Raw genomic sequence first — 27,584 nt, 5'->3', positions numbered from 1 at the left:
AGGTGTGTGCACAGATTTAAAGCAGCGAAAATTGTTTGGTATGACAGCATTAGTGCTCTGAGGATGCTGTTTAGAAAAGTGGAAAGTTCTGAAAAAAAAAAAGGCAACAAACCCTTCACTTGCTTCTTCTTGCTTAAATTTACACTTAGCAGAACTCTCCCATACATTTTACGTGCATTTGATTCAAAGAAATCAATGGATAATTAAAAGAAAAAAAGATAGCTTTTGTCTCCTGGTTTTCCTGCCTTACCCATCTTGCTTACAAAGCTCTGTTCTGCGAGCAACCATATGCATCCCAATAAAGGTCTTAAAGTTTGAATTGAGACAGAGACTGTCTCAGTTTTTGGCCAGCAAATGCAAAGAAAGTTGGCCATGTTCCCTCTACTTGCCAGAAAAGCATGAAAGCTGGGGCCTCTCCTCTGTCAAAGAAAAAGGGAAGCTCTGATCTTTCTGCATACAGATTTTTGCAAGTATTGAGTCCCTGATACATTCTTGGTAGGACTTGTCTGTCTCTTGCTTGCTAGATGTGGCCCAAAGCCCCCAGGAAAAGATCTCTAATTTACAGTGAACTCGTGTAGGTCAACCTCAGCTTTTTCCTCTGATTATAAGTTTGATGGTAATTTTCTTTCTCCATTTGCAGTTTTAAATATCAACAAAAAAATCCCATCTCTACAGAATTACAGTTTTCATGCATGTGGCTTGTCTTTCATTCTACTAAATCTAAAGACCTTATTTTTTTAAAATACTTGATATAAAAATGAGTGTTCAATTAAAAAAGCATAGGGGCTGTTATCATACTGTTTAGTGTGTGTTTGGGTGTAGGCACTTCCAGTACTTGGTTCTCTCCTATACAGGGCTTTAAAACTTTCAGTGTTCAGATAATCTGACAATCTGTTGAATGATGTGTGACTATGTAAAATAAGAGTATTATGAAGGAGATTATCTATAAAATTTAGGCTTACTTTTAATATATTCTGTTATGGTCCAAAAATACTTAATTCATTTTTGTCAAATATTTGAACTTAAAGTATTAAAAACCAGAATTAGAGTTTAGAAGTAGTAGAGTAATAATACCTCTTACACATTCTTTCTACCATAACTGTACCTAAGACTATGTAGAGGTTGCTATGTAATTTTTTTCTGGTGAGTGAATCATTAAAACTAAGCAAGAGTTTTGGGTTTTATGGTTATTACAGGCAATAATTATGCACACCTAGATTATGCACAACTGTTATGCAGTTATATCAATAATGTACACCTCACTGTTGGCTTTTTCTCTATACTTATAGCATATTTTCTGTAGTGGATATATTCTTTATTTTTCAGAGAGGTCACATGTAAAATCAGAAGTGATGAAATGCATATACTGTAATTTCAAAAATATGTTGAAATGTTGTAGTACTATTAGCATTATTCCTTCTGTAGCTGTTTCTGCTTTTATAAATGCGTTAAAATGCTTAAATAAAACCAGCCAGCATTAATGAACAGGTAATAAGCCAGAAACCTATCTGTGAAGACTTAGTGTGAGGACTGTGCTGTCTGGTTCCAATTTAACCTGTTCTCAGATTACTCTCATGAACTAAGTTTGTGAAATACTTTGAGAGGGTAGATTTTGACGGTAGAGCTTGTCTTTCCTATTCTGCTGATTTTATTTTTCTTAAAGGTAGGTAAAAAGGGAAGGCAGATAGTTTTGGAAATCAATAAAAAAGTGTCTTGAATATATAGTGGGTCTGAGTGTGACATGGTCCTTTGTAGCTTGCAAGATAAGCTCATAATAAAATAAGAGGACTACTGATTAAAAAAAAATTTAAATAAGGGGGAAAAAAATCCCTAGAACTTAAGGGATGCCAATTGATTTGGAAAAGATGGAAAAGAAATAGGTCTGCAGGAGCAGGTAACTGTTTTGAGGTGTGGCAGTAGCATGCCTACAAAGACAGATGAACAATATTTAATTTGAAATCTCAAAGGACAGGTTAGTCTGCATTCATTTACGTATGCTGGTTTTATGTGGTCTTTTTTCACAGGTCATCTACTGTTATCCATAAACTTCATTCTAGATGTACAGGCACTGTATTTCTTTTCCTCCTTACCACATTCCTCACACGACCTTATTTTTCCTTCTTGGCTTCCTAACAAGGAGAAAGTACCAAAGAGGAAAGTAATACCATCCACATTGTAAACTGTTAGTATTTAAACAAAGAACCATGTATAGAATGCAGAATATTAATTGTGAAAAGGGAGAGCTTCGGTCTGCCCATTGCACCTTGTGAGTGCTGGTACTCTGAGTTACCTTTTGTGAACACTTTCTCTTTGTATCATCAATGAACTTGAGCAGTTGTGGCAAGCCCCTGATACGCTTCGTCTTGCAAACTGTCTTGAAACCATTTTTTGTTTTTACACTGTTTTGAAACATTGCATAGGTTTTTGTTGCATGCAGAGCACTGTTGCCAGCATAGGCCCTTGTTTTGTTTGAAACTGTGTAGACTGCACAGATCATTAGTTTTCATTGCTGCTTTACCTCCCCTCAGGGATCTTTTCTCCTGCCAGTTATTACTTCATAACGCACTCAGCTGCCTGGTAGGGTCATCACTTGTTTGAACAGTCTGTCCTGCAGGTGAGCCTCCTCCTGCACTGGTCTGCAGGGTTTTCCCCTCAGTGGGATGAAGTCATTGTTGTCATCTTGCCCAAGAGAAGCCTGATTACAGGACCTTGGGCTGCTCCTTATCTTTCACTTTGCTGCCTCAGTACTGGCCTGATAGTGTTTGATTCAGCGTTTCAGAGTAACCTCCCCATCCCTGCTCTTGGCAACATAGAGAAGTTAGTCATTGTGCTGTTTGAGAGTTACTTGATCGTTAATTTTCCTCAACTTCTTTTTATCATTTTTGGTGAGCACATGGTTGTGCCTGATGGTGAGGCCAATGACCTGCCTTGCTGGGGAGCTGCAGGAGATGTTAGTGGAAGGATGAGCCACAGGCTGAGGCTCTACTCCAGTCCACCTGTATGAAGACAGGCATCAGCTGGTGAATTGGGTCCTGATGTTGATCTGGTAAGTCTGGTCAAAAGGTCAGGAGCAGCAAAGAGCAAGGTCTGAGCCCAGAGATGCCAACAGCAGAGCTCAACCCAGAACTGGGGGACAGTCTTGAGCTGAAATGGCTCCTGGGCCTATTGTGGGGCATCACAGGTGGGGCTGGTTATGGCATTTAAGGACTTGGTGTTCTTGCAACCTTGACAGTCCCTCTGATAGACATCTGCATTGATCCCATCCTCGGTTAACATTGTGTGGTGGTGTTGTGCTGCTTGCAGCACTGGTGTGTCGTTATTGTGCCCAAGTACATTACAGAAAATGGAGTAATTTCACCTTCTTTAGCTGTTACAGCAGAAGTAACCTTGAGTGTTCCAGCATGCGTTCGCTGGTTCGTTATCTTTTACAGTCCTGTTGTGGTTGTGTTCCTTGGCTTGTTTAGCTGCAGCACTGTCCATGTCCTCTCTGGTGCTTTCCCTTCTCTGCTCAGGCTTAGGGCATACCTCAGGGATATGTACATGCCTCCTCCCTTCCAGGACCTTCTTCACCTAAATGTTAAGTAATATGTTAGCAGCAGGGATTCACAGTCAAAGGGTTGCAAATAAATCTTTTCGCTTGACTGAGAAAGTATATATGTAACACTCATTTTTACATAATATGTTATTACTGAGGTGTATAAATATTGGAATGTATGTCTAGGGTTAAAAAACCCAGCAAGATTTCCTAGTAGCATTTTCAGATTTTAATGAAGCAGTTTTGTTCGGATACTATCAGAGTCTCTGGGCACATATTGCCAGTTAAGTCAAGTGAAAAAGGGTGTTCCAGAGAAGGAAGTGTAACTTTCCGAATTATAACTGCAGTTTTAGACATTTCTTATGGAAATGACTTTGCAAAGTCACACTGTGTGTCTGTATATATTTCCTTCCAACTTTTAACTAGCCTGTAACACTTGGGTTTATTACAAAGTGCAGATCTCAGAAACATGGAAGACTTAATGAATTTCATGCAAATGTTACTCAGATGCAAAAGAGAAGTTTTGCAGAGCACTCCGGCTGTGAAGAAGTTGCTCTGAGAGTTCACACATTAGTGGAGGGTTCATATAGGAGAAAGTCTTCAGTTATACCACAGCTGTAAGAAAAGCTTCAGTTGCAAGTGGCATTTCCTTAGACATCATGATTATTCTGTATTCATTACTTCTAGAAGCACTAAGGTATATATTGCTTGGTTATTGTGTGTTCTTTTGTTTTAGATTTTACCTTTAGCTACTCTACATGAACATTAAATATCCTCTGAAATACTTGCCCGTTAATTTTACCAACAACTTCACTGTGTTAAAATTCCCTCTATTCATCTGAAAGTACAAGAACTTTTAAGAAATGTAAGAAACTTTGAAAAAGTGATTGTTTGCATTAGATAAGTATAGAATTAGCTTTTGCCACACATTCTTATCCCAATTAACTATATTGTGAAGACTGAAGTAGACTAAAAATCTGGCATGAAGTCCCATCTTATCAAGGGAGCAGATTTTCATATTTAGAATTCCAGATTCTTACTATTCTTGAAGCAAGGAGCTCAGGAGTGAGCTGCTTTATGATGACTGAACTTAATTTGAATACTTGCTGAAGGTTATCTTTTTATCCCAAAATAATGGGTGAAGTACAAATGCACATTTTTAAACCAGAGGTTGTAAATACAGATCTCACAAATAGTCAGAAATACTTAGTGGACTATTTTCGTAGACTCTCTGAAAGATAACCAGGAAAAGCAAATAAATCTCTATTTCTTTAGCAAGGATGTAGACATTCATTGCAATAAGGATCCTCAAATAAAGGATCACCTGAATGTGTCACAATCATATATGAAGACATGCTGTGTGATCAGGCGTGATTCTCCTTCAGATAGGTCAAGCTGTTAAAAAAATGCAAGTGGAGCTTGAGGAACATGGAATTTGCTGTGTATATTCTCTGCGTCTGGTTAATTTTACCTTGGAAGATGTGACAGTATTTTATAAAAGAAACCTCCTAACTTTCATCCTGGTTGTCTTCCTGTCCTATTTATTTATTGACTAAGATTGGATAAGTAGTATTTATAATGTGAATTACAATGATGCCTGCAGGAGTTTTAAAATATTAAAACATTTTATTTAGAATGATCACTTAGAGGTCATTAGCAACATAATCAGTTTTAATGTTAGTGTAATAAACATCTTGCAACATCCTGAAAAAATAATTTGCAGTTATGTGCTGACCTGCTGCTTGCACAGTTAATTTTGGCAAGAGCCAATATCTTAGAGATTACTTGGCTTGATTTAGTCAGATGTCAGGGTGGGCTTTCTCCCAGAGAATGATGTGATTGATAAAGCCATCGTAGGCAAAAAACAAATGTAGTGTTGACTTGCTGAGCAAATATTGTTTGCTATATTTGAGTGGTTCAAAACTGGAAACCATTGTTTTCAGTGGTTCACTTCAGTACTCAATATCTAACAATATTAGAACAGTAGCAGTAGTATAGAAATTGTTCATGTATTTTCAGGGATGCTGAATCAATAATCTCCTGAAAATTACATCTTTCTAAAGCAGGTAATTAATTCCCCTCTAAGCAGACAGTTTGTTTGCTCTTGCCTTGTTTTGCTTTTGCCCTGTTTTTACTCTTATATTCTCTATTAGGCATGATAATAATAGGCAGATGAAATAGCAGATGTTCAAAAGAGAAAGAGTAAGAGACTAAATATTATGATTCCTGAATGAATGACATGAATAGGTCAGGAATGATATACAAAGAAAATGCATTTTGAGAAAATGGAAGAGTAGTGCAGTAATTTAATAATGTTAGTTTTCAGTATTTGAAATATTTTTCTTTTCTAGAACTATAGTGTAAGTGCATAAGTTGACAAATGACTGAACTTTTTTCCACATACAGATTAGTGTTTAGTTTTCATTTGAAACATATACTGAGGTTTCAGACTCACTCTTGTTGCAGTTATGACAGCTGAGCAATAACATATAGATTATTATTCAAGTAATGTTTTAAGTAGGGCTACTGTGGCTTAGCATACTGTGAGTAAAAGTGTTAGCTTGGGTTTACAGAAGATAAATTGTAGTGATATATGTGCCTTTAACATACCCTCAGACATTTTAGTACTCAGAAATATTTTTATTACAGGTTTATTCTGTTCTCACCAGAGTGGCTAGAATTACAACTAATATGGGACAGTGAGAGAGGGAAATGAGAGAAGACTTGAGTGCTCACATGAGAAAAATGTTGTAAGGAAGAATGAACAAGACAAGTTCTTGTTGCTTATTCTGTCCCCAGGATTGGAGTAGTTTTAAAACTTTGACAGGGTGATAGTTTCTTATGGCAAGGTGCATTGCTCTTTATTGAACTATATGTCAGTGTGCCATTTTAAGTACCTTAAAGGCATGATTTCACATTGGGTAAAAATGCTAATGAGCTCAGACAGGAAGACTACTATCAATGGCACTTTGTTGTTAACTAGAACTAGACAAGAAAGAGGATTGCCAGGGCTGCAGATTCCTGTTGGAAGGGCATAGGTTTTTGCTTTGTGATGCAGACCTCTCTGGTGCTGCTTTGAGAAAAGGGAAGATGAGAGGTAATGGTGATAGGATATTTGGTAGATGGTTCTTCACCTCAAGGCTGAATTGTCACTCTGTTACCAGTGTCCAGGCAAATAAACCTACTGGTGTAGAAACTACTGTGCTGGAGTTGGATCCCAGTACAGGGAGAGCAGCTTTGCTGGGTGGCACAGGTGGTGCTCCAGGCAGGACGTGGAGTTTGGTTGGTATGCTGTGATACCTGAAACCTACTCCGTCACTACTCTGAAAGAATCAGCCCACTGCAGGGCTTGGTGATGGCTGGCTGACCAAGGCATTCACCTCTGAAGGCTTGAAGCAACTGACTTAGACAAACAGTATCCTTTGGTCAAGGCAGCATCTCCAAAAGCATCTTTCCCAGGTGCAGTAGGAAAAGAATGGGATCAGAGCGTGAAACACCCACTTATGTCACTGGTGTGCCATTGTGAATCTGTGGTTGGATTTTTTTTGCAAGTGAAGGCCTGCAATCAATTTGCTACTTACTCTCCCTTTGCATTCAGGAAGTCATCTGACTTTCAAATTATGTAATTTTTCCTGCTCACATACTGAGTTCATATGTGCTAATGACTCTTCAGAGAAAGAGTTTGATAAAAACTAGAATGAAGGAAGTATACCATGTTTACAAGTAACATTAGTGTGTAGTCCCAGGTTACTGTTGACTTTTTAGAGTTGTAAACGGTTCATATTTCCAAGTGGCAGATTTTGAATGTGATAACCAAGTTCTCAGAACAGTAATGCTTGTATGTAAGCATTCCATTTTGTTTTAAGGCCACAGAAGTGTTTGGCAAATGATAGGAAATACATACAATCATTTCCCCCATATTTATTAATTGTATTTTGATGACAGCAATTGTTTTCATCCATAATTTAACAGAAACACCATTCGCAATATTTTAAAAGTAATTTGTAATTGAGATTCATTGTACACAAAACACCCCCACTTCTGCTTCTTTGCTTTTGTTAGAGCCCCAATCACTAGAAGAGCTTCCTTTTATTTTCCAGCATATTTAATACCAGCTGGCCTTAATGAAGGAACTTACTGTGCTTTATCAACTGAGGAGAAATGGCATAATTTGACTAAAGAGAAACCACGTAAAAGAAGGGTGTGTGTCTGTAGAATGTGAGAATTTGTTAAAGGATAAAATGAAGATATGAATGTTGACATTGAATTCAGAGGAACCATAAAGCCTTCAAAGGTGGACAAAGCCTTGAAATGGGATGATGGCTGAATTATTTCCCAGTCTGATGTTACAGGTGTTTTAAGGGATCTGAATGCCTGATTGTTGGTACTCACATATACACAGAGCATGTGGGCAGTGCTGTGAATGTGTTACTTGCTGTTCACTGCAGATTATGTAAGTAATTCCAGTGAAGCAGAGGATAACATCTGAATTCTGAACACTTCAGCTGGTACTAATCTTACTGTTTCTTATTATATTTGAGTAGTGGAACTTGCCTTTGTTTTGTTGTGGTCTAGCTAATTTGTTAGTTATAATTGTGTTGCCTGAACCTCTCAGATTTTTATACTTACATGTCTCTGTTCCTACAGATTGATTTTTAGGATGTATTTTGGTGACTTAATAAAGCTGTCTCAATGTGAGATGCTGCAGATACATTTCTACTCTGGTCTTGGATTCTCCCTCAGTCTCCACCCTGCTTTATGCTTATGCTGTCTCTGTCAATTAACACGATTGAGTTGTGAGGGACATCAGATAATTTTACCTGAAGACTCTCTTCCATTCTTCCTGGGTTGATTTTCCTCTGGATTAGTTGATTCTCCTCCCTGCAGGAGTTCCTGTTCAGGAGATGGTGAAAATACCTCACTGAAAGTGCCAGGGAATGAGGGATCAGCTGCTTTGGCTAGAGCTTGCCAGTAGGCTGGCTTAAACCTTAAACCTGATTTTTAATCATGTTTAATTTTTTTGCATTGTTTGTATAATTACTTTTTAAATTCCCAGATCTTAAAATAAATCCTGATGCACTAGTCCATTTATTTTTTACCTACTTTTTCTAAAAATTTTTATTTTATTTCTCACTATATTTCCTTTTTTTCTTCTGCATGATCATTATTTATCCTTGTCTTTCATATGTTTTATTAATGTCGAATCTTTTGTTTTCTGTTATAGTTTATCTAATCTTTCTAAGAAATCTACTTACTAGTGACAAGTTTATTGAATTTTGTGTTTTGAAGATTTTTGTTTTAAATTCTACTGCACTCCCGTTTCCTACGAATTTGAGACTCAGTGCTCGAAAATCTTTTTTGTGCATTTAAGACTGTTTTCACAGTTCCTCAAAACTTTAAAAAATTTATTCCAGAAGCACTTGTTCAAAAAGAGAGAAGAATAATCCTGCTTTCTATCTTATACATCTCAGATAGAAGGACTTGTTCATCCAAGTGTCAATGATGAAATTACAGCTTTCAGATAAGGTCACTTATGAGGAAATTCAAGTAACCACTGAACAGAAAGTTTATTTAAACAGCTCATTGCAGATCAGATCTAAAAAGAAATACAGAACTGACCCTGACAGTAAGATAAGTGCAGTTTTGGGTTCTCTCAGTGCATCTCCTCATGCAGAAAAGGAATTTCTGTAAAGAAATGAAGAGTGAAGCTGTTATCTGGCAGAAGCTTCAGATTCTGCCTGATGCAGTGATGAATGATGAAGCAATTGAGAGGGTTCACCATCTGGCAGACATTTGCATAGTTTGAGACATCTAATACTTGATCATGTTTAGATAAGTATTCTAGAAATTAGAAAAAAGACTGTAATGACAAGATATATAAATACTGTAGTTCTTCTTTCTTGTTGTTGAAACGCAGATGCTGGTTGTAAATCTGAGGTTCCACATGATGCTGTATGCCAAATAAAATGTTGTTATAACTTGCTTCCCACTGTTCAAATAGGATTTGTGCACATCTTGAGTGATTCTTAAGAGTCTAGCTATTTCCTGCTTGCTGTTTTCCTGTAAATCCCTGGGCAGAAGAGGACTTTAGAAAAGTGATGACACATTGGTGCCCTGTTCTTGTACTGGTATCTCCTGCTCGTTTCCGAGATAAAACACTGTAATGAAATGTTTTACCTAGACTGTTGTAGACTTTAATTCCAGATGTCTGGGGAATAAGAAATAATTAAATATTATTATTAATTATTATTAATTCTAACTAGAACCAGTTTGTACTTTAAGTTTTAGAGTGTATGCAGTCAGTGTAAATGAAAAAAAAAAAGTAGACAAATTAGTTTTTTGTCACATGTTTTCAGACTTAATACATTTTGTGAATGTGTGTGCGCTGAATGGTTGCCAGACAGTTTATTTTAATTATTCATTTGTCTTTGTTGGCTGACCTCTGCATCCACAATGATTCACTAATGCTGGATCTAGTTGCTTATATTTTTACTTCCCTTTGCTGATAGAAGGAGCACACTACATTTCTGACATAACTTAGGCCTTGTAAAATGAACCAGTGTAGTTATTAATGGATTTCATCAGCTAATCTAGTGGCTTTAGAAAATGCCAGCACGTATTGAATACATTGCAGGCTTTGCTGTCTACTTTGTATGCTTTTATATTCAGATTTAACTGTGAATCAGTGTGTTTTGAGTTGAATGTACAACAGGAAGAATATAGTTATGAATAATTTCAGCACTATTTTTATATGCAAGTGCATGTATGTGTTTGTATGAGGATTTTATATGAAGATCTAGGCTTTGGCCACCCATATGGAGATAGGCAAGTAAGGGAAGGCACAGGGAGTGACAATTCTGCAATTTTACAGTAAATACAAAATACAGTTTTATTGGTTGAGCTTGTGAGTTTTACACTTGATAGCATTTATAAAACTGTGTTAACACACTTCATAACATGTCTAATGAATTCCATCAGTTTCAGGAATTTGCTGGGCACAGTAAATTGAAATCTGTTGATTACAGTGGAAAGCAGAGACTGAGAAGTGTATAATGTGGGACACATGAAACCCTTGTCATCTGTTCAGCAGAGCCACAGCTTCAGATATTTTTACAGTTGTCTGTAGATCAGCAGCTCTACCATCATGGTTTTCACTTACTGTTTCATGAGGTTTTACATACTTGTACACTAGACATAATAGACTAAAAGAAAAGTTTAGGGTGCATTTAGACATCCTAGCAAACATGATCTAAACTGAAGCTTCTAATGAGACGTGTGGTCCCTACCGGGCATTCCTAATATTTTCTTTTCGTGGAATATAGTGATCATGTGACCACAAGGTGAGTCAGTTTGTTTGGATGAGAAGAATAGTTTTGTGACAAATCAGCCAGCTGAATTAACTCTGTGGACTCATGATCTCTAGATGAGTGAGATGGGGGGAATGGGAACAAAAGGTGAAGAGTGAGGGAAGGAGCAAGTCTGCCAGCTTTGGTGGCAGTTACCTGCTCGATTGACGTAGCTGAAATACCAAATTACATTTGCAAATTGCAGAGTCTTGTAAATCACCTTAAGCAGAGTTTTCCTCCCTTCCCCATGCTGGTCATTTTCTCCCTTGTGCTGTTGTGGCACATGTTAGTACAACCATACTATGAACTGGATTGGGAAGATGTTCTGGCTGTGAAGTAACTTGAGTAAAAGATTCTTGAGATGGATCAGTTCCCTATCACATTGCGGTGGTCGCAACAGTATGGGAACAGCTGGACATGCAGTGGGAGCTTCTTAAGCAGATATTATTCTTGATGAGTTGGATTTCAAACAGGCACAGACAGATAGAGAAGACAGAAATGGGCAGGCATATAGCCTCAGGGGTTGAGGAGAGAGGTGACCAATGCTGGGGAAGATTTGAGATAGTTCTGTAGAGAAAAGAAAAAGGTCTGAGAGAAGCTGTTTGGGGAGGACACGTGTGGAAGAGCTTTGGCATAAGAGAGAGATGAGAAAATTATGTGGAAGGAAGGAGGACTGTGAAAGATCACTTCTAGCCTCTGAAGGAGCTTTGTGGGCACTGTATGATGTAAATGGACTTCTGGTTTTAGCAAAAAAATTTTTTACTAAAAAAATTCAAGTTAACATGCATGATCAGTTTTGTGATCTCAAAATCATCGTATGATGTTAAAGTTGCATAATAATGTTGTCTTTTTGCCTCGTAGCGTGATGTTTTGTGAGAATTTCATTTGGCAAACAGCATAATTAGAGGTATAATATTTGCAGTAACAATCCAGTCCATTAATTTTTGTTCTGGCTTAGCAATATTACAGGGAGTACATTTATGACTATATTTAGGTGGCTTTTATTTTCATTTGACTGTCTGGAAATCTTTGTTCTGAAACAGGAAAAATAAGTCAGTAGATTGAGACATTTTGATAGATCACAGAATTCCTTAAAAACTCAGTACTGAAGAGCATTACTAACACATATACATGTTTTATACCTTTACAAAGAATTATTGTTATTGATATGGAAAGAAAGAAACTTCAGAGATCAAGAGAAAAAAAAGCAGCTTCTCCTTCCTAGATCTTTCTCCTTTGATCAGCATCATCATATGTAGATTTGGACTGAAAGGCATGGAAGGTTGCCAGAAGAAATAAGATGGGATCATTTCTAGATGGATTGCTTGCAGTTTTTGTCAAGTGTGTAGTGGCAAAAAGTTATGTAAGCTGTTGTCTGGGAATTTGAAGAGGAAGGAGGACAGGGAAGAGGAAAAGGAAAATAGGAAATGGTAGAAGAAAATTGCTTAAGTACTTTCCTTTTTCCTGTGCATGTGTGGTGGTGGTGGTGTTGGTTTGTTGTTTTGTTTTTTTTTAAATGAAACAAGTAAGATTGAAGAAAGTGGATTAAAATGAATTTAAGGGTACAGTTTAAAGATATAGGGACTACCAGGGAATGTAGATGCAAAGAATTGCTTGAGTGTTGCTTTTCATTGCACATCCTCTACAGTTGTGCTGTTGCAGTATTTCATAGGGTGGTCTGTGAACTGTGTTGGTAACATGACTCTAGTGTTAAAGTCCCATCCCCATCACTCTATCCAACTACTGCTATCTCCCTCAACTTTTCTATGAAGTGTAGCTGTTATTTTCCTTTCTGGTGCTAAATCTCTCTCATACAGGATCTGAGTTTCTCATCCTGACTCTCCTCTGGCTGATCTGGCACCCATTTGTAATGGGTGGAGAATGTGAAACTTGTGGCTTTTTGCTCTATCTCGGTCACTTTCCTTTGCAACCCTCCCAGTTGTTAAAGCAGTAAAATTGAACTTGATTGAAGTGTTAAATTGCAATTTTTACCCTTGCTAGCTACTGTCTGAAGAAACAGTGTTGTTCTCTGTGTAGTAAACTTTGAAGCCAGAGATTTGTAGCAAAATGTAACTTTTTGTAAATTTATCTTTCCCTTTTTGTGACCCCTACCCTACACCAGCAAAATGATACGTTTAGTTACACTTTCACAAGTAATTGTGTGAGAATACAGCATCTCAAATATCCTATTACCTAATGAGTGCGTTTCACTTTTTGATTGTGCCAGACTGCTTTTGGGTGAACGTTAGTAATCGATAAAAATTAAACCCAACAGTCTAAAATGCATTAAAATAAAATACTTAGTTACTTGAGAAGGGTATCAAAATAGATTTTACACTTGAAATTTCTTTGAGCTTTCCTGATTTTTATCCCTCCCATCATTCCTAGGTGTTTTATTAACTATAGATGACTTAATTATTATATTTAGCTGAACCACTGATTTCATCATTTGCCTCAGTTTTGTGATATTTTTTGCTGCTGAAGTTTCAAAGTTGAGGGTTTATTTTCTTGTTTATATTGAATTTAGACTGTTCTAGTATATTTAGGTCTTAATATAACTTTCTGTATTTTCCATATTTTTAATAATACACTTTAGATTTTTCAATGGTAAATATGATAAATTGAAATTTTAAGAGCATATTTTTTTAATTCACTGTGATTTATCTATGTGTGTTTCTTTTATTTTTCTGATTCCTTTGTTGAGCTATCTGTAACCTCATATATTCTGATTCCAAGTTTTACTTCTACCATGCTGTTTGCAGGAAAGAAGCTGAGAATTAATGGCAGTGTAGAAGGGCAGGTTGATATTTTAGCTTAAAGCATACAACTGGGGGGAGTCAAAAAGATTATTTCTGATATTTCAGTCTTTTACCCTAATCTGTCTTCATGCTTTTTCAGTTGTAAACTTGAGGCAAAAATACTGTGTCTTCATGATTTTGTGGTATCAACAGAAAATGTAATGAAAGCAAAAACCACGTAACACCAAAACAATTGTAGTTGTAGTTCTGAATAGGGAAATAATAATTTAAGAAGATAGTGTAGGTTTAAAAATTATTTTAACTTAGCTATGAAAAAATATTGAAAAGACATCTTCTTTTTTCCCTTTGTATTTATCTTGTATGTTCAATTTCAGTGTTACAGCTTCAGTAAAATTAGTTCTCTGCAGTCATGTGGCTTTCCACAGTGAAATGAGAACAGCTATTAAAGTGTGTAAAATGTGACTATAATTTTCCAAAATTGTTAAGTGAGATTTTAAGATGGATTTAAATGTGTATTTTGGAATTCTCTTGGTTTCAGTATAATTAACTTACTTTGTGTGGTCATCCTTTTTACGCAAAAGAAATTTCTTTGTATATATTTCAATATAAAATATATATATATATTTCTTTCATTACAGAAAACGAACTTTTTGGATGCCCTATGGGGAGATGCGTCTTTGACATGGAGCAGATGTTTGGTCATCTTCAATCTGAGGCAACAGAATGTGTGCTACATATAACAGAAGAATTAACTGTGGAAAGAGACCAGCTGAATGGCTATATCACAATAAGAAATTGGTCTAAAAATGTTGGTGTTTCATGCCACTAATGTAAGGTTGGGAAATCCTAGTAACCCAACAGTCAAAAGAATTACTTTTTTGTAAAAGCCAGTTCAAAAAGAACAAGCAGTCAATATATATTTGACTATGTGTTCCCTGCTTATTTAGCACTGAATCTTTTATTACACTGAAATCATGGTGTGAGGATTGGTGGACAGTGTCCCCCGCCCACCATCCCCAGCATACATCTGGTAACTAAAGACTGTGTCAAGATGACCTCTGAGGAGATGAGAGCGTCTGTTCTCCTCTCTGTGGTACGGGGTAAAGTGATACCTGCACAGTCAGCTGGAGATGAAAATACTGAAAATGCTTTGGACACCAGTGTTATAAAAAGACATACTGCCAGTTCAGGAAGGCAAACCACACATACTCTGTCATACTTACACAGACTGGAAGAAGAAAGTCTTCAGGGCTCAGTGCCCAAAATATTCTCTCTGGCGAAAGAACAACTGACTAATGACAAGAGTAAGGAAAACTTCTGGGATAGGAGTAGCTCCATCCCTGATCCAGTGGAATTTCTTAACATTAACTGTAACATTGTACAGAAAAACTACAAGAGCAATATCCCCTGCAGCCAGTTGTATCAGTCTTGTGATCCTTTAGCAGGGGGAGAGGCATGCCTGGAAACTGGAATTCCTGTTTCACTAGAAAGAGCTATGCTTGCTGAAATTCAGTTGAAAATGAACGGACCTTCATTAAGAAGCCAGACAGCAGTAAATGAGAATGACAGCGGTGATCCTGACGAAGTGGCCTTTTTTCACTTACATTGTGCTGGTGAAAGGAATATATCAAAGGCTTTGTGCAGTTTACACAACAGCTTCATTTTGGATGACTGCTTGCAGCCTGTGAACGTTGGTGATGGTAACACCTCTAGTTCCTCAGGCTGCACTTGCAGCATAATGGGGTTGACAAATAATTCTGGGAATGCAAATGGACAGCAGTTGTATGAAGATGCTTTAAGGGATAAGTATTTATGTCTGGAAAGAGCACCACGAAAGGTTAAAGTGGCATGCTCAGGTCACAACTTCTATGGAAATAACTTTACTGGAAGAATGCCCTCAAAGCCCTTTCTGAGCCATTTCGAAGACTGCAATGATAACTGTGAAGATGAGTTGGAAGAGGATTTTTTTCGAAACAAAAAGGAACGTTCTACTCTATTAATAAGACGTTTCTGTAAAAATGATAAGGAGGTTAAAAAATCAGTTTATACTGGAACGAGAGCAATTGTTAGGACTTCACCTTCAGGGCACATAGGAACTGTTGCTTGGAATTATGTTGAGCAAAGGAGAAACAATGGTGGCTTGAAGCTTTCTAGGATTACAACAGAACAGCTAACTATAATTCAGTCCTTAATAAAATGGAAGTTTAATTCCTGCCTTGAAAAGTCTTTATGGTATGAGGTAAGCTTTTCATAATGGTTTTTTTTGTTTGTTTTGTTTGGGGTTTTTGTTTGTTTTTGTTTCTTTGGTTTTTTTAAGTTTTCATAACCTGATGACCTGTCCATTAAAAAAGCACCTTCAACTAGTAAATACTTAGTAACACTGAACAGGATATTCCACTTAACCACATTGAGCAACCTTATGCTGAACACTGTTTTTTAGAAAAATGTATTGTCATCTTTCAAAATTCTTTAGGTTTAAAATGATATGGGATAAAAAGAATAATTTTATATGTGTATAAACTGTATATGTATATATGTACATACATATATATCTATATAAAATGTGTATAGGTACATATTTATATATAGATGTATGTATAAATTTAAATCTTGCTAAATATTACTTGTATATAAGAATATAACACCTATATACAGGTTAGAATGTATATGCATTTTTTTATATTCATATTTTAAATTGAAAAGGTATATGATATACATTTATATTTTTGCATATCTATAAAATAGATGTATTAATATGTATTATAGATCTACACCATCTACGTGTTAAAATGAATAAGCTCTAGGGAGGGGAAAAGAATCAAGATAAAGGAGAGTGTGGTCAGATAAGCTGTGCTTATGAACTGGTCCTGAATAAATGTAAATCCCTTCTGTTGGAAGAAATTTCTAGCAGTTAGTGCTCAAACTCTTCAGCAACTTTCATTAGAACTGAAATGGAGGAAAACTTACTTGTATAGATTCATAGAATCATTTAGATTGGAAAAGTTCTAAGATCACTGAATCCTACTGTAAAACTAATCAAATGGATTATATGAAATTTTGTCAGTGATAAGGGAGGAGGGGACTTGGTTGTTCAGGAACTCCGTGACAGTTGTTCCCTCCTCTAATATCCTCATGTCCTTCTAGAAACTAGTATTTTTTCACTTAAACAGTTGATTGGAGAGTTCTATAAGCATGTTTATGACATGTTTTTGTACCAGGCTGCAAGACTTTGTGGCACTGTTCATTCCTGTGAAGCTGGCTATACTAGTCAGTGGAGATCCAGACTTGCTGGTAGAGCAGATGTACTGCACAGTGCATGGTCGTGCTCCCACGAAGGGATGAACATGATTCTGTGTGCCTTACAGAACATGGTGTATGCTTGGGACGCTTGTATCATTATAAGTTTTTGAGGGGGACAGAAGGGAAAATGTTTTGTAGCTGAGGTTGCTGAAGGATGTGTTTAGGTTTCTTCATTGGACATTTCCAATATGATATGAGTTTTTTTTAGCTTCTATCATGTGTGCTTGTTTCCCCACTCTCCAGCGCTACTGTATAATACTGAACATAACAGCATTTTAGGGTGTGAGGGCTTTAATTTGAACATTTTTTTATAATGCATATATATGCAAACTCGGAAATAAATGTGATAAGTACTCACTGAATAATTATTTAAATAGGAAAAGGTCTGTCTACAAATGAGCAAAGATAAACAGGCACTGTAAAGCACTCTGCATAATTACAACACACAGAATGTTTTCACGTGGTCAGAAAAAGCTTAAAACTACTTTTCTTTCTTCTTCCAGATGGACAGTAAAACTATTTTTTTCCTTATCAACCTCTGTATTTAATCTCTTTATGTATAACATACATCAAGTACTCTCTCAACAGTTTTTCTGTTATTTTAGTGCCAAATATTGGTTCTGTAATAATATTTCTATGTGTTTGTGGCTTATATTATGAGCATTATAGATGGATTTACACAAACATAGAAATTAACTTAGAGGATGTGACAAATATATGGACCTGTTGAACATATGCACTGGGTTAAAATAATTTAATGAATTATGAACATTGGTAGGAAGCTTTCATGCTAATAATCAAAGGAAGAAGGAAAAAGTAGTAAATGAATGTGGTAATTTGTTCTTCCTTTCCCCTTATCTCACCCTTTGAGCATGCATTCTGTTTGGAACAGCTAAGTGAACAGTAGTTCTGTTCTTCAAGAGGAAAAAAAAAGTTGGAGAAATTAAGTTTTCATAGCAGTACTGGTGTAACATGGAACAATAGAGACCTTTATGTTTTAAGTAGGAAAATGTGGGTCTCATTTGTGCATATCCCTTACATAAAAATTCTAATGCTAATAAAGGAAAGGCACTGAACTGTTGTCTTGCTGAATGATTTTTTCTTTTTTCTTCCCCTACATAGGGAGATGGGAGTGAGGCTTTGCACTATATAGAAAATACATGAAGTTATAACTTTTTCCATGTAGCATATTATTAGTTTGTAGATATTCTATATGAGATTTAGATTCCTCTGCTCTGCTCTGGATGTGTTGTATGAAGAGAGAAGATGTTTATGTTGAACTTTTTTTCCTATGTTGCACATGGTTTTTGTAGCTATATACAGTGCAGCACTTATCAGATGGGTGTGTGTAATATGGCTGCTCATGAGACATTTGTTTGTCTGTGTTGGAACAGTGCAAGCTTCTCACATTAATACATGTTAAAGAAGTGGCAGGTGCAGTGAATCTGCCATACAAACAGCTAACCAGAGGGCGAGCTTTGGTGTTGGCTTTGCTTGGGCCATTACTTGGGTTGGGCTCAGCTGCATCATGTTAGCAATCTGACTAATTGCCAAAGTCAGAGTTTCAGGAATCTGTGAGACCTGAGGTTCACAGTGTTGAGGTACACCTCTTCTTTTCCTGATGCCATAGTGGTAATGTAATATGACAAAAGGAACCAGGTCCACTGTTGACTAAGAGATTAAATTTGGGCAGCTCACTAGACTTATCGCAGGGTCATTGTCTCAAGCCAGGTAAGTGACTTTGAGATGTCCAGATGGCAGCTGCAACAACATAGTTGCAGTGTGTAATAGCTGAATTCTTTAGTTAAGCTTATTTTGTAGGCGTCAGTACTATCTTTGCTGTGTCATTACATTCCTGGTGCCCATAGTTTGAGCTTTAGGAAGCAAGAACTCTGCTGGCTTGCTTCGTTCTGCTCAGATAGAAGTTAGCACTTGAATATATCTGCCACTCTTCATAGTTGCTAAGGCACTACTGAAATGCCAAATACTAATAAGGCAACAATTAAAAAAGCATTAAATGCCCCACATCTGTTTCCAGACTAGTGATTGTATTATAGAGTTTTCTTGTAGGAGTGTTTCATAGTTAATTTAGTGATTTGGTATAGTACTTCAACATTTGTTAGCATCAGGTTGTTTGGGTTTTTTCCATTTGATGTCCATGGTGTTTTTATGATTCCTGTGTAAAATCAATGTAATGCAAGGATTTTTGGTTATGCATGGCTAGTGTAAGGAGTCCTGTATTAGGAGTTCTTTATTTCTCTAATGTTGAGGTATAGTATGTTGGTGGTATCTATTAACAAGAAGTTAAGGGGAGAAAAAAGATTTGCAGGTAAACAATTTTTACTATTCCATTTTATTAGTGATATCTAAAATAGTCATCTTGGATAATATTTTTAAATAAATAGAGCCAGGCACAAGTTGTTTTCTGTTTAATAGATAGTATTTGAGTATTCTTTTCTGTTTAAAATTGATTATTAATTCTGAATAAATTCAGAATTAAAATAGATATTTTTTAATTAATAAAAGCACTAATTTTAATTCTGAACGTACAGAGAGCTCAGTTTCCTCCCCCTGCCATCCCCCTCCCTGCTAGAGTTGTATGAGCAACTCAAGTCAGTGTATCTTTGCTGCATGCTTTTCTGGCATTTCTGAAAGTATAGATAGATTGACTATTTCACTGTCCATCATGGAAATAATGTCTGCTTAGACTGTTTCAAGGAACACGTTACGTCAAATGCTAACATGTTTTTGAGCAAAGGAAGGGTTAGTAAAGCTGTATGTCCAGAAGAACATTTTTTGGTTGTTTTTCTTAGGTGTTGAGTTAATTGTAACCTTAATTTTCAATCTTTTGTTAGAATGAATAGCATAGCCTTCTTTTTATCTAGTAATATCTTGGAAGATACACTTTTTCAGTGTATTCAAAGCATAATTTATATAATGAAGAGGCCTATGTTGATCCTTAGGAAATGAAACAAAAGCTTGAAAGAATCCAACTCTCTTTGCTAATAATAATAAGTAGCATAAGAGTCCTTGTTTATATGCTGTGTTTCACTCAGATGACTGATCTGATTTAGTAGACACAAAGCTTGTGGAGTGTCCACATGAAATCACCTGGCCATAGGAGTCTTTTTAGTGAAGTTATTCTGCCAAACTGTGAGATTCACAACCCACAAGCAGCCTAAAAAATTAAATTGTTACTGGCTTTCACTTCTTGGTTCTTTTTAATTGTTTCTGTAGGAATTTCAGGTCTGGGTGTGTTGTCATACCATCTTTTTGTTAGGATTATGTGCTTTTCCCACAGTTTTTCCTTCTCACTACATATTTTAAAAGATGGAATCCTTTAAATAGAGTTTTCCTCTCTTCCCTTAGAGTTTTGCATGTTTACCTAAAATGTAACACTGCTCTTTATGCTAAAGTTTATGCTGTACTTGTACTTTTATTTAACAAAAAAAAAAAAGGCTAGTTTGTGATTCTGTATTGTAGATTACAGGCAGATTTGGGGTTTGAGATTTTTTGGTTTTCCATTCTGAAATAAAATTTCTAGTCCAGTATGTTGAAAGGAAAAAAATGACATAAAGCAAATAATTTGCAAGTGGTTGGCATGTTCCTCCACTCTAACAGTTTTTTTTATCTGACTGTGCATGAGTATTTTGCCAATTACTAGTGTTACTGTGTTTTTTAGACATAAAGGTTTATGTTCTTATGTTAAAGTAGTTGATAGGTATGGACAAGCTGGTTTTTATTCTACCTGGACCCTGTGTTTGTTGTTTCTTTGTTTAGAGTAAATAGTTCATGAACAAGATTGACTATTTGGAAAAAAAATCAGGGAAGCAAGAGAGAAGCCAAATAGGCATGAAATTATGTTTTCCCTTCAGTAAGTGCTGTAAAAATAAATTGAACTTTTTTTAAATGAAGCTCTATACTTATATTTGCTTTGGGTTGAGTTACTCCAGTTTTTAAGGCTAGCTTTAAAAATAGAAGATTTGCCTTTTGTCTGTAGAAGAAATCAGTTTTACTACCATACTGCATGATATAATTTGAGTAAATCTCCTAATACTTTGTATTATTTTGTACTTGCCTTATACCTTTAACAATATTGGGCCAAATTATGAACAATAAGTTTTAGCTGTGAGCACACTTAGGTATTTAGAGCCAATAGTGTGGGAGTCTTGGCAAGAGCAATATATTATGCCTTCAGTTTTTCCACATTTTCTGACTTTCCTTCTAGTGACTGTTCATTAACTGTAAGGAAGCATGAAGGTCTGGTTTAGAAAATCTCCCTGCAGCACATTAAAGAGTTCATTTTAGAGTGTTAGAGTTGGACACTTTTCTAAATTCTTTCTCAGTTGAAACTAAGTTATCTCCATTACCTATATGACCTGTTGAAAAGTTGGGTTGTTTACTCTGGTATAAGTGAGTAAAAACTGTGCCATATAAAGATCACTTTGTAGGTGAGTGAATAACTAAAATCTGGATTTGTGAGATTTCATGTACATTTCAATTTATCTTGCTTTTCTATGATCTTTCAGGATCTTTTAAAAAGAAAGTTTTCTAAAATGGAATAAGCTTGGCTGGACACTAATTGGTAGGCAGATATCTTACTGGTATGAAATTTCAAGGACCTAGAGGAAAAATCTCTACTGTAAAATTATACTTGCCACAATATCTAAGGCATCCTCCGTGAGATATGAGGCTATTTGGTTTCTCTGTTTGTGAAAAGTCGTTTGATACAGTATGGCTATGTGTCTTCTGGTCATGAAATTTTCTTGAAAATACAGACTGGTGGCAGCTTAAAAAAAGGAATAACAATTGAACATAACACAGCCATTAGGTACTGTCCAAGTACATCTGAGCTGGAGTATCAAGTGGCAGGGGAGCTCTTAGGGTGCTCCCACACCAACCAAAGCTAATGACATCAGTGCAGCAGTTGGAACCAGCGTGACTCAGGGCAGTGTGACAGCATACAGCTCTCATCAGGAATGTCGGAAGTGGGGCAGTGCTGGAAACACAAACATTTAACTCTGGCATTTGTAACGATTTTCTTTCTTTTTTTTTTTGTTTTTATTTTTCTAATGATTTTACTAGAAAATTATATATTTCGTTTAAAGTAAACAGTTCATGAGCAAAATTAACAATTTGGAAAAAAAATCAGAGAAGCCAAATAGGCATGAAATTATGTTTTCCCTTCAGTAAGTGCTGTAAAAATAAATTGAACTTTTTTAAATGAAGCTCTGTAACCAGATACAAAAGTTTTTGAACTGAGATTGAAGACTCACTTTTGAGATGCATTCATCAATCCCCCACATGAGAATGAGAGAGAAAAAAATGTTGGATTGACCTGTGGTCGTTCTCACTTACAGATAATATTCCTGTCTTCCCATTTGTTTGAAGTTCGAAAGAGTCTTTTCATCTCTGAAATTATAACACTTAAAATACATAAAAACTTAAAATTTCCTTAATATAGCAAATGCTCAAAGATGGAGACCTACAAAGAAGTGTGCTGTCATAGCATGGAAACAAGCAACAGTAATAAAAAATTCAATTTTATCTGGCAATCAGTACATGCACTTGTTGCAGGACTCTGAATACTTTAATTGACTCTTGTGAAAATAGGTTGGGGTTTTTTCCCTTAGCTTTTCCAGTAACTGTAATGCCTGTTGAGTGTTGCTACCATTTGGACTTTGAATCCACAGCAAAATAATGGGAACTTCTTTTAAGGTGATTAAAAGTGGTTCTTATGTACTGGTTATTTTTTATGCTCTTCTCCTAACACTGTAAAAATTGTTTTCAAGCAATCACAACAGATACAGACCTTTGTTAGTAAATTGTGGACAAAACAAAGGATGTATTATTGGCTGCTCTGGTTTCATGTTACATCATGTTACATTAGTTCTTAAAGTGTTTAGGAATTCCCTTCAAGTATTAGAGAATGGGTGAAATCCTGGTCATAGTGTAATCTGTTTAAAATCTCCTATTGGGATAATGTTACTTGGAGGGAGAAAAAGAAGCATGTGCAGAATGGAGCTATTGGCTTTATGGGAACCATAATTTTACGTCAGACATTTTAAGAGACAGACATATGCCGAATTTATATTAAGCGGTTTTAAAACTACAGTTTTAAACTAAAAATATTTATACTAAATATGCATAATGCATTGTAATATAACTTGGGTGGGATCATTAATAAATAAAACTTCCCTCAGTACCTTTCAGCTGCATGTGCTGTTATTTACTGTTCATGTTACCACACTGCTTGGAAGCCCTACTTCTGAATCCTAGCTGTATCCTAGCTGTTTTACACACAAGGGATGATCTCATCTGTTCTCTAGACATAGAGGCAGTTAGTTGTTAGTGAGCTCATTCAGAGTTTGGAGAAGATAAACTTCTCCCAAACACTCTCCATATGCTGTGGCTAGATTTTCTTTTATCTCAGCATGCTTAGTAGTTGTGTGCTGCACTGTAGTCTGCAGAAGAGACATATCCTAAATTTCCAGTGGGGAAAAAAAAAACCCATCAAACTTACCAACAGTTATAAATGTTATTATTAGGGAATTTTAGAGTTATGTGCATAAGAGCAAAGAAAAAACAAGTGTTTAAGAAAAATGTATATCAGCCAATCAACACTGAAATACTTCTAGGCTGAATACAAGGCTTGAATGATAATTCTGAATAGTTCATCTTTCAGCAAAAACATAAGAATGTGTCTAAACCATGGAGAGTTGTTCTAAATGTGATTGTGAATCTGATCAAGAAAAGACTCCAGAGAGAAAATTGTCCTCAGTATTCTCCATTTTAAATTAGGAATTTATCTTGAGTAACTTTGCAAACTTAGAGCATCCTGCAGCATGCTTGAGGCCATTATAATTCTGACCCTGTTTGTAAGATTTTTTGCTTTATAAAAGCACATTACCCTTGCCATGGGAACCGTAACATTGGACTTCGTGTCTGTTGTTTACAATCTTGGGACTGCACACGGTGGCCTGTGTACGTAAATTTATATATTTTAAAGGGAAAAAATATTGTTTCATGAGCATTCAGAATATTTTCCTTTTAGGAAATTAGCTTGTATTCTGGCTTACCTGTGTGTCCTTTTGAAACTTGCCTTACTTAAAATACAGTCAGGGAGAACTACAGGAGTGCAAAACCTTTTGCTATGTGAACATTTCATTGAGATGTAGCGATTTGCCATCAGCATAAAGAGGCTTTGGTCTATTCACACCAAGTCACTCAACAGGGTGGAGGCTGTAGAAGAGATAGGTAGAGGTTATCAACAAGCATGAAGTATAACATAGATCATATTTAAAAGAGCAGTGTATTATTTTTCTTATTCTCTGGTAGTCCAGAAATAGAGGGGAGTTTGTTTCTTTATTTTTTGTTTTCTTCTAACCAACAGATTGTGGATAGGCTTTTATAACAATTTGAATACTTCTTTTGAGCAATAAAGTTCTTTCATCTTTAGCAGGCATTTGTGAATCATTGCATATGTAATTTAGCTTGCACAGTGTGTCTTTGCCCTTAGTTTGTAAAAACTGCAAATTCAGCTGTTGTAAATGATGATCAGTTTTGAGTCATATTTTTTTTAGTTTTGAATACATTTGTCATCACACTTCAGCTTTGACCAGCTGTTTCCTGTTTTCCCACCCAGTGGTTCAGCTGCTGAGGAGATAAATGCATCAATGGTTTGTTTCAGAATTAAAATTACCTTTATAAAATGGTGAAAGAGTAAACCAGATAAGTTAGATACCATTACAGGTAAAGTTATGCTGAAATTCAAAAGATGAAGTATTGGTTGCTGTACCTAGATGTTTCATATATTATGAAGCTTTTGCTACACAGGGAGCTCACTTGATATAGAAAAATTAATCCAGCATCGGAAACATCAGGGTGAAGCTTTGTGTGGGGAATTTGGGTGTGTGTGATGGAATTTTTCAAGCAGTTCCAAGTTTTTGTATTCATGTGAGAATATTTTGATTTATTTGATACAGGATCTGTATAAAGACTTGACCATGACATCATATTTGTCCTGCTCTGCTCCCCCCCACCCCCCAGTTTTTGGACTGCTTTGGTTAGAGGATATGTTAATTTTTGTAATCATACAAACTATTTTGAAATTTTAGAACTGAGTTTGTATATGTATTCTTTCAGAATAAAGCAGGACAGGTGTGTCAGGCAAGACAGGGAAGAGTTGGTATATTACCTGTCTGTTAGGACTGGCTTGTGCTTACACTTCATTTCTTTTTTATTCACAGTGAACTTACTCCATATCCACACAGACAGCAGCTATGTTTTGTCCTGGTTTCAGATATCTTTCTTCAAAACCTTTAAATGAGTTAGTTCCTAACCCAAAGGGTGTTTATATAGATAGTAATGAAAGTAATGCCCCCTGTCTTCAGATTTGAGGTCATTGCTGTGTAGGATTGTGGAAGGATCTCTTGTTGCCCCTTCTTATTTTTGTTGCAAGCTGTTCTGTGGCATCCAGCCTCACCTGCATTGCTCTGCTTTAGTCCTCTCTGTGACCTAAGTGGTCAGATTTTATTTAGTCTGCACCCTCTGGCATGACAGAAAAGCACACAAAGATAGTTGATAGCATGCCAGCTCCTGTGGCCAGTGGTTCCCCCTGGATTGAGGGCTTTAAATATTCCTTACCTGTTAGGTCACTGAGTTTCTTACCCGTGAGTAGCAGAGGAAGAGCTGGGGCTTTGTCTACAGTGAAGGTCCTGGCTCCAGAACCTCAGAGCATGCATTTATTCCCATGGACAAAGTGCTGTATCCCTCACCTTTATTTTTTTTTATTTTTTTTTAATAGGCCTTATCCCATACCATTTTTAAGGGCTCTGCAATCTTCTACAAATGCCAGCCTTAACAGCATTTACCTCAGGATATGATCCAGCTGTTGCCATTTGAAAAGACTCACTCCTGCCTCTTGCACTCACTTCATTTCCCTATGGCTTTTCTAGGCTCCTTCTCCCCAGGTCCCTTTTTATGGATGACTCCAAGATCTGCTCTCTATTTCTAGTCTTCCTGACCTTGGAAGTCTCCGCAAGGATTCTCATTAAAATCAGTGATGGGAAGGGGGAAGCATTCTCCTCTCTCCCTTGAAAACGCTAATTATTTTTAACTCCTCCTAACTGGTTTTGCTCTTTTTACTTTAGGCCTACCAAGGAGCTGTTTGTTCTTGTCCCCTAATGCCATTCTTGAACGTACCCTGAGCTTGCTTACTATTCCCTAGGCTAGTGGTCTTTAGGGAGTCTCCTTTATCCTTCAATCTTTTATATGGAGAAAAACTTCCAAATATATTTCCTATTAGCCCTCTACTACTAGATACTATTTTTTCATAGTATTCATAATCTACTCTTCAGCTGAGTCTAATAGTTAAGGCTGAAGTTTCAATTGTATGGTCTTAATCAGCATTCCTGCTTCTATTGCTTTAAGTCCAGCACTGTTGAGCTCATATAAATTCATGTGTGGCATCTGTACCATTTATAGCTATTATATTTCAGTTTTAATTTTTTTTGGTCCTTTTTCTTTCCATGTTCTTTTTGCGGATCTTTTTTTTTCCTGTGAAGATTAGTAAACAGCCTTCAAACTTTACATTGGGTAATTGATATGCAAATTATTGTACTATTACACTTTTAGGCTGCGGTTGGCTTTCCAAAAGAGCTGGTATTTTTGGCTGAACTTTAATGTCCATTTCATCAAACTATCATGGAGGGTAGTACATTTGTTAGTTTTTTTTCTACTGCACTCATCAGGATAAAAAAGGAAGTATTTGCTAATTAGTATTTATATTAGGCATTAATGACCAGATTCCTCTGATCCTTGCTGAATTTAAATTTCTCCAGTCTGCAAACCACAAGGAAAACAACAGCCAAGATGAAAGCAGATTCACAGGACGTACCCATGTGGTTGTGACTCAGTGGATCTGAGAGAACAAAAACTGAAAAAACCCTTTTTTGTTAAGTAAAAGACGTGGAAATTGATTTAACACTAGTGGGCAGAATTTGCTAATGAGATATGAAAGGTAGTTAACTGAAAGAACTAATGAAAAGGAGTCAGTGTTCTATGAAAAACTTGGAAGGAAAATAAGAGATAGTTGACAAAGAGTCCTTTGAGTTTTGGGACTTGAAAAATATAGAGAGGAAAAACCAACAAAATCTGATTTCCAAACCTAACCAGAACTAACAGTTTTGCTGTTTTTCTGTGGAACTAAGACATATGTAAACCAGTGTTAGTGCTGTCATGATGGTTATATACAAAGGTTGCACTTTCAAGTAGAAATATAAACAAAATTAATAGAATTTGGAGAGAGATTATGAGTCATCATTTGATTTCTAAATCATTGTGAACTGAGACTCTCTGGCAAGGCTTGGTGTGACAAGGTCAAGCATGTGTGGCAAGGCTGAGTAGTTGGGCAGTTTTACTAGCTTCTTGGGGTTTTATTTAGATGATATTTTATAGTTGTTTTTTTCCTCAGCAATATTTTCTGCTTTGGAAAGTATCTGATGAAAATAACATGCTGCCTTTTTTTTTTTTTCAGACTTGCAAGCAAAGTTACTGAATCTCAAGTTTGATTAAAAATCCATTTCAAATTCTTACCTGGTCAACAAATGAGATTAAATAATGAAATAAAATGAAACTTTAAAA

General features: G+C 36.2%; 1 protein-coding gene across 4 annotated transcripts in view; it reads left to right on the top strand.

The window, feature by feature from the left end:
- PLCE1 (phospholipase C epsilon 1) overlaps positions 1–27,584 on the top strand; it is a 147,887-nt gene that overhangs the window by 7,771 nt on the left and 112,532 nt on the right. For all 4 annotated transcript variants that reach the window (XM_018069161.3, XM_018069160.3, XM_018069159.3 and 1 more), the window contains exon 2: positions 14,279–15,879. In XM_018069161.3, coding sequence (XP_017924650.2) covers positions 14,692–15,879 — 1,188 coding nt within the window. In that variant the 5' untranslated portion in view covers positions 14,279–14,691. The remainder of the gene's footprint in view (positions 1–14,278; positions 15,880–27,584) is intronic.

The sequence above is a fragment of the Manacus vitellinus genome, unplaced genomic scaffold (assembly GCF_001715985.3).
Source record: "Manacus vitellinus isolate BGI_N305 unplaced genomic scaffold, ASM171598v3 scaffold_15_pilon, whole genome shotgun sequence".
NCBI classification, from domain to species: Eukaryota; Metazoa; Chordata; class Aves; order Passeriformes; family Pipridae; genus Manacus; species Manacus vitellinus.
The sequence above is the reverse complement of the archived record's forward strand: the minus strand, read 5'-3'. Positions and strand labels throughout refer to the sequence as shown.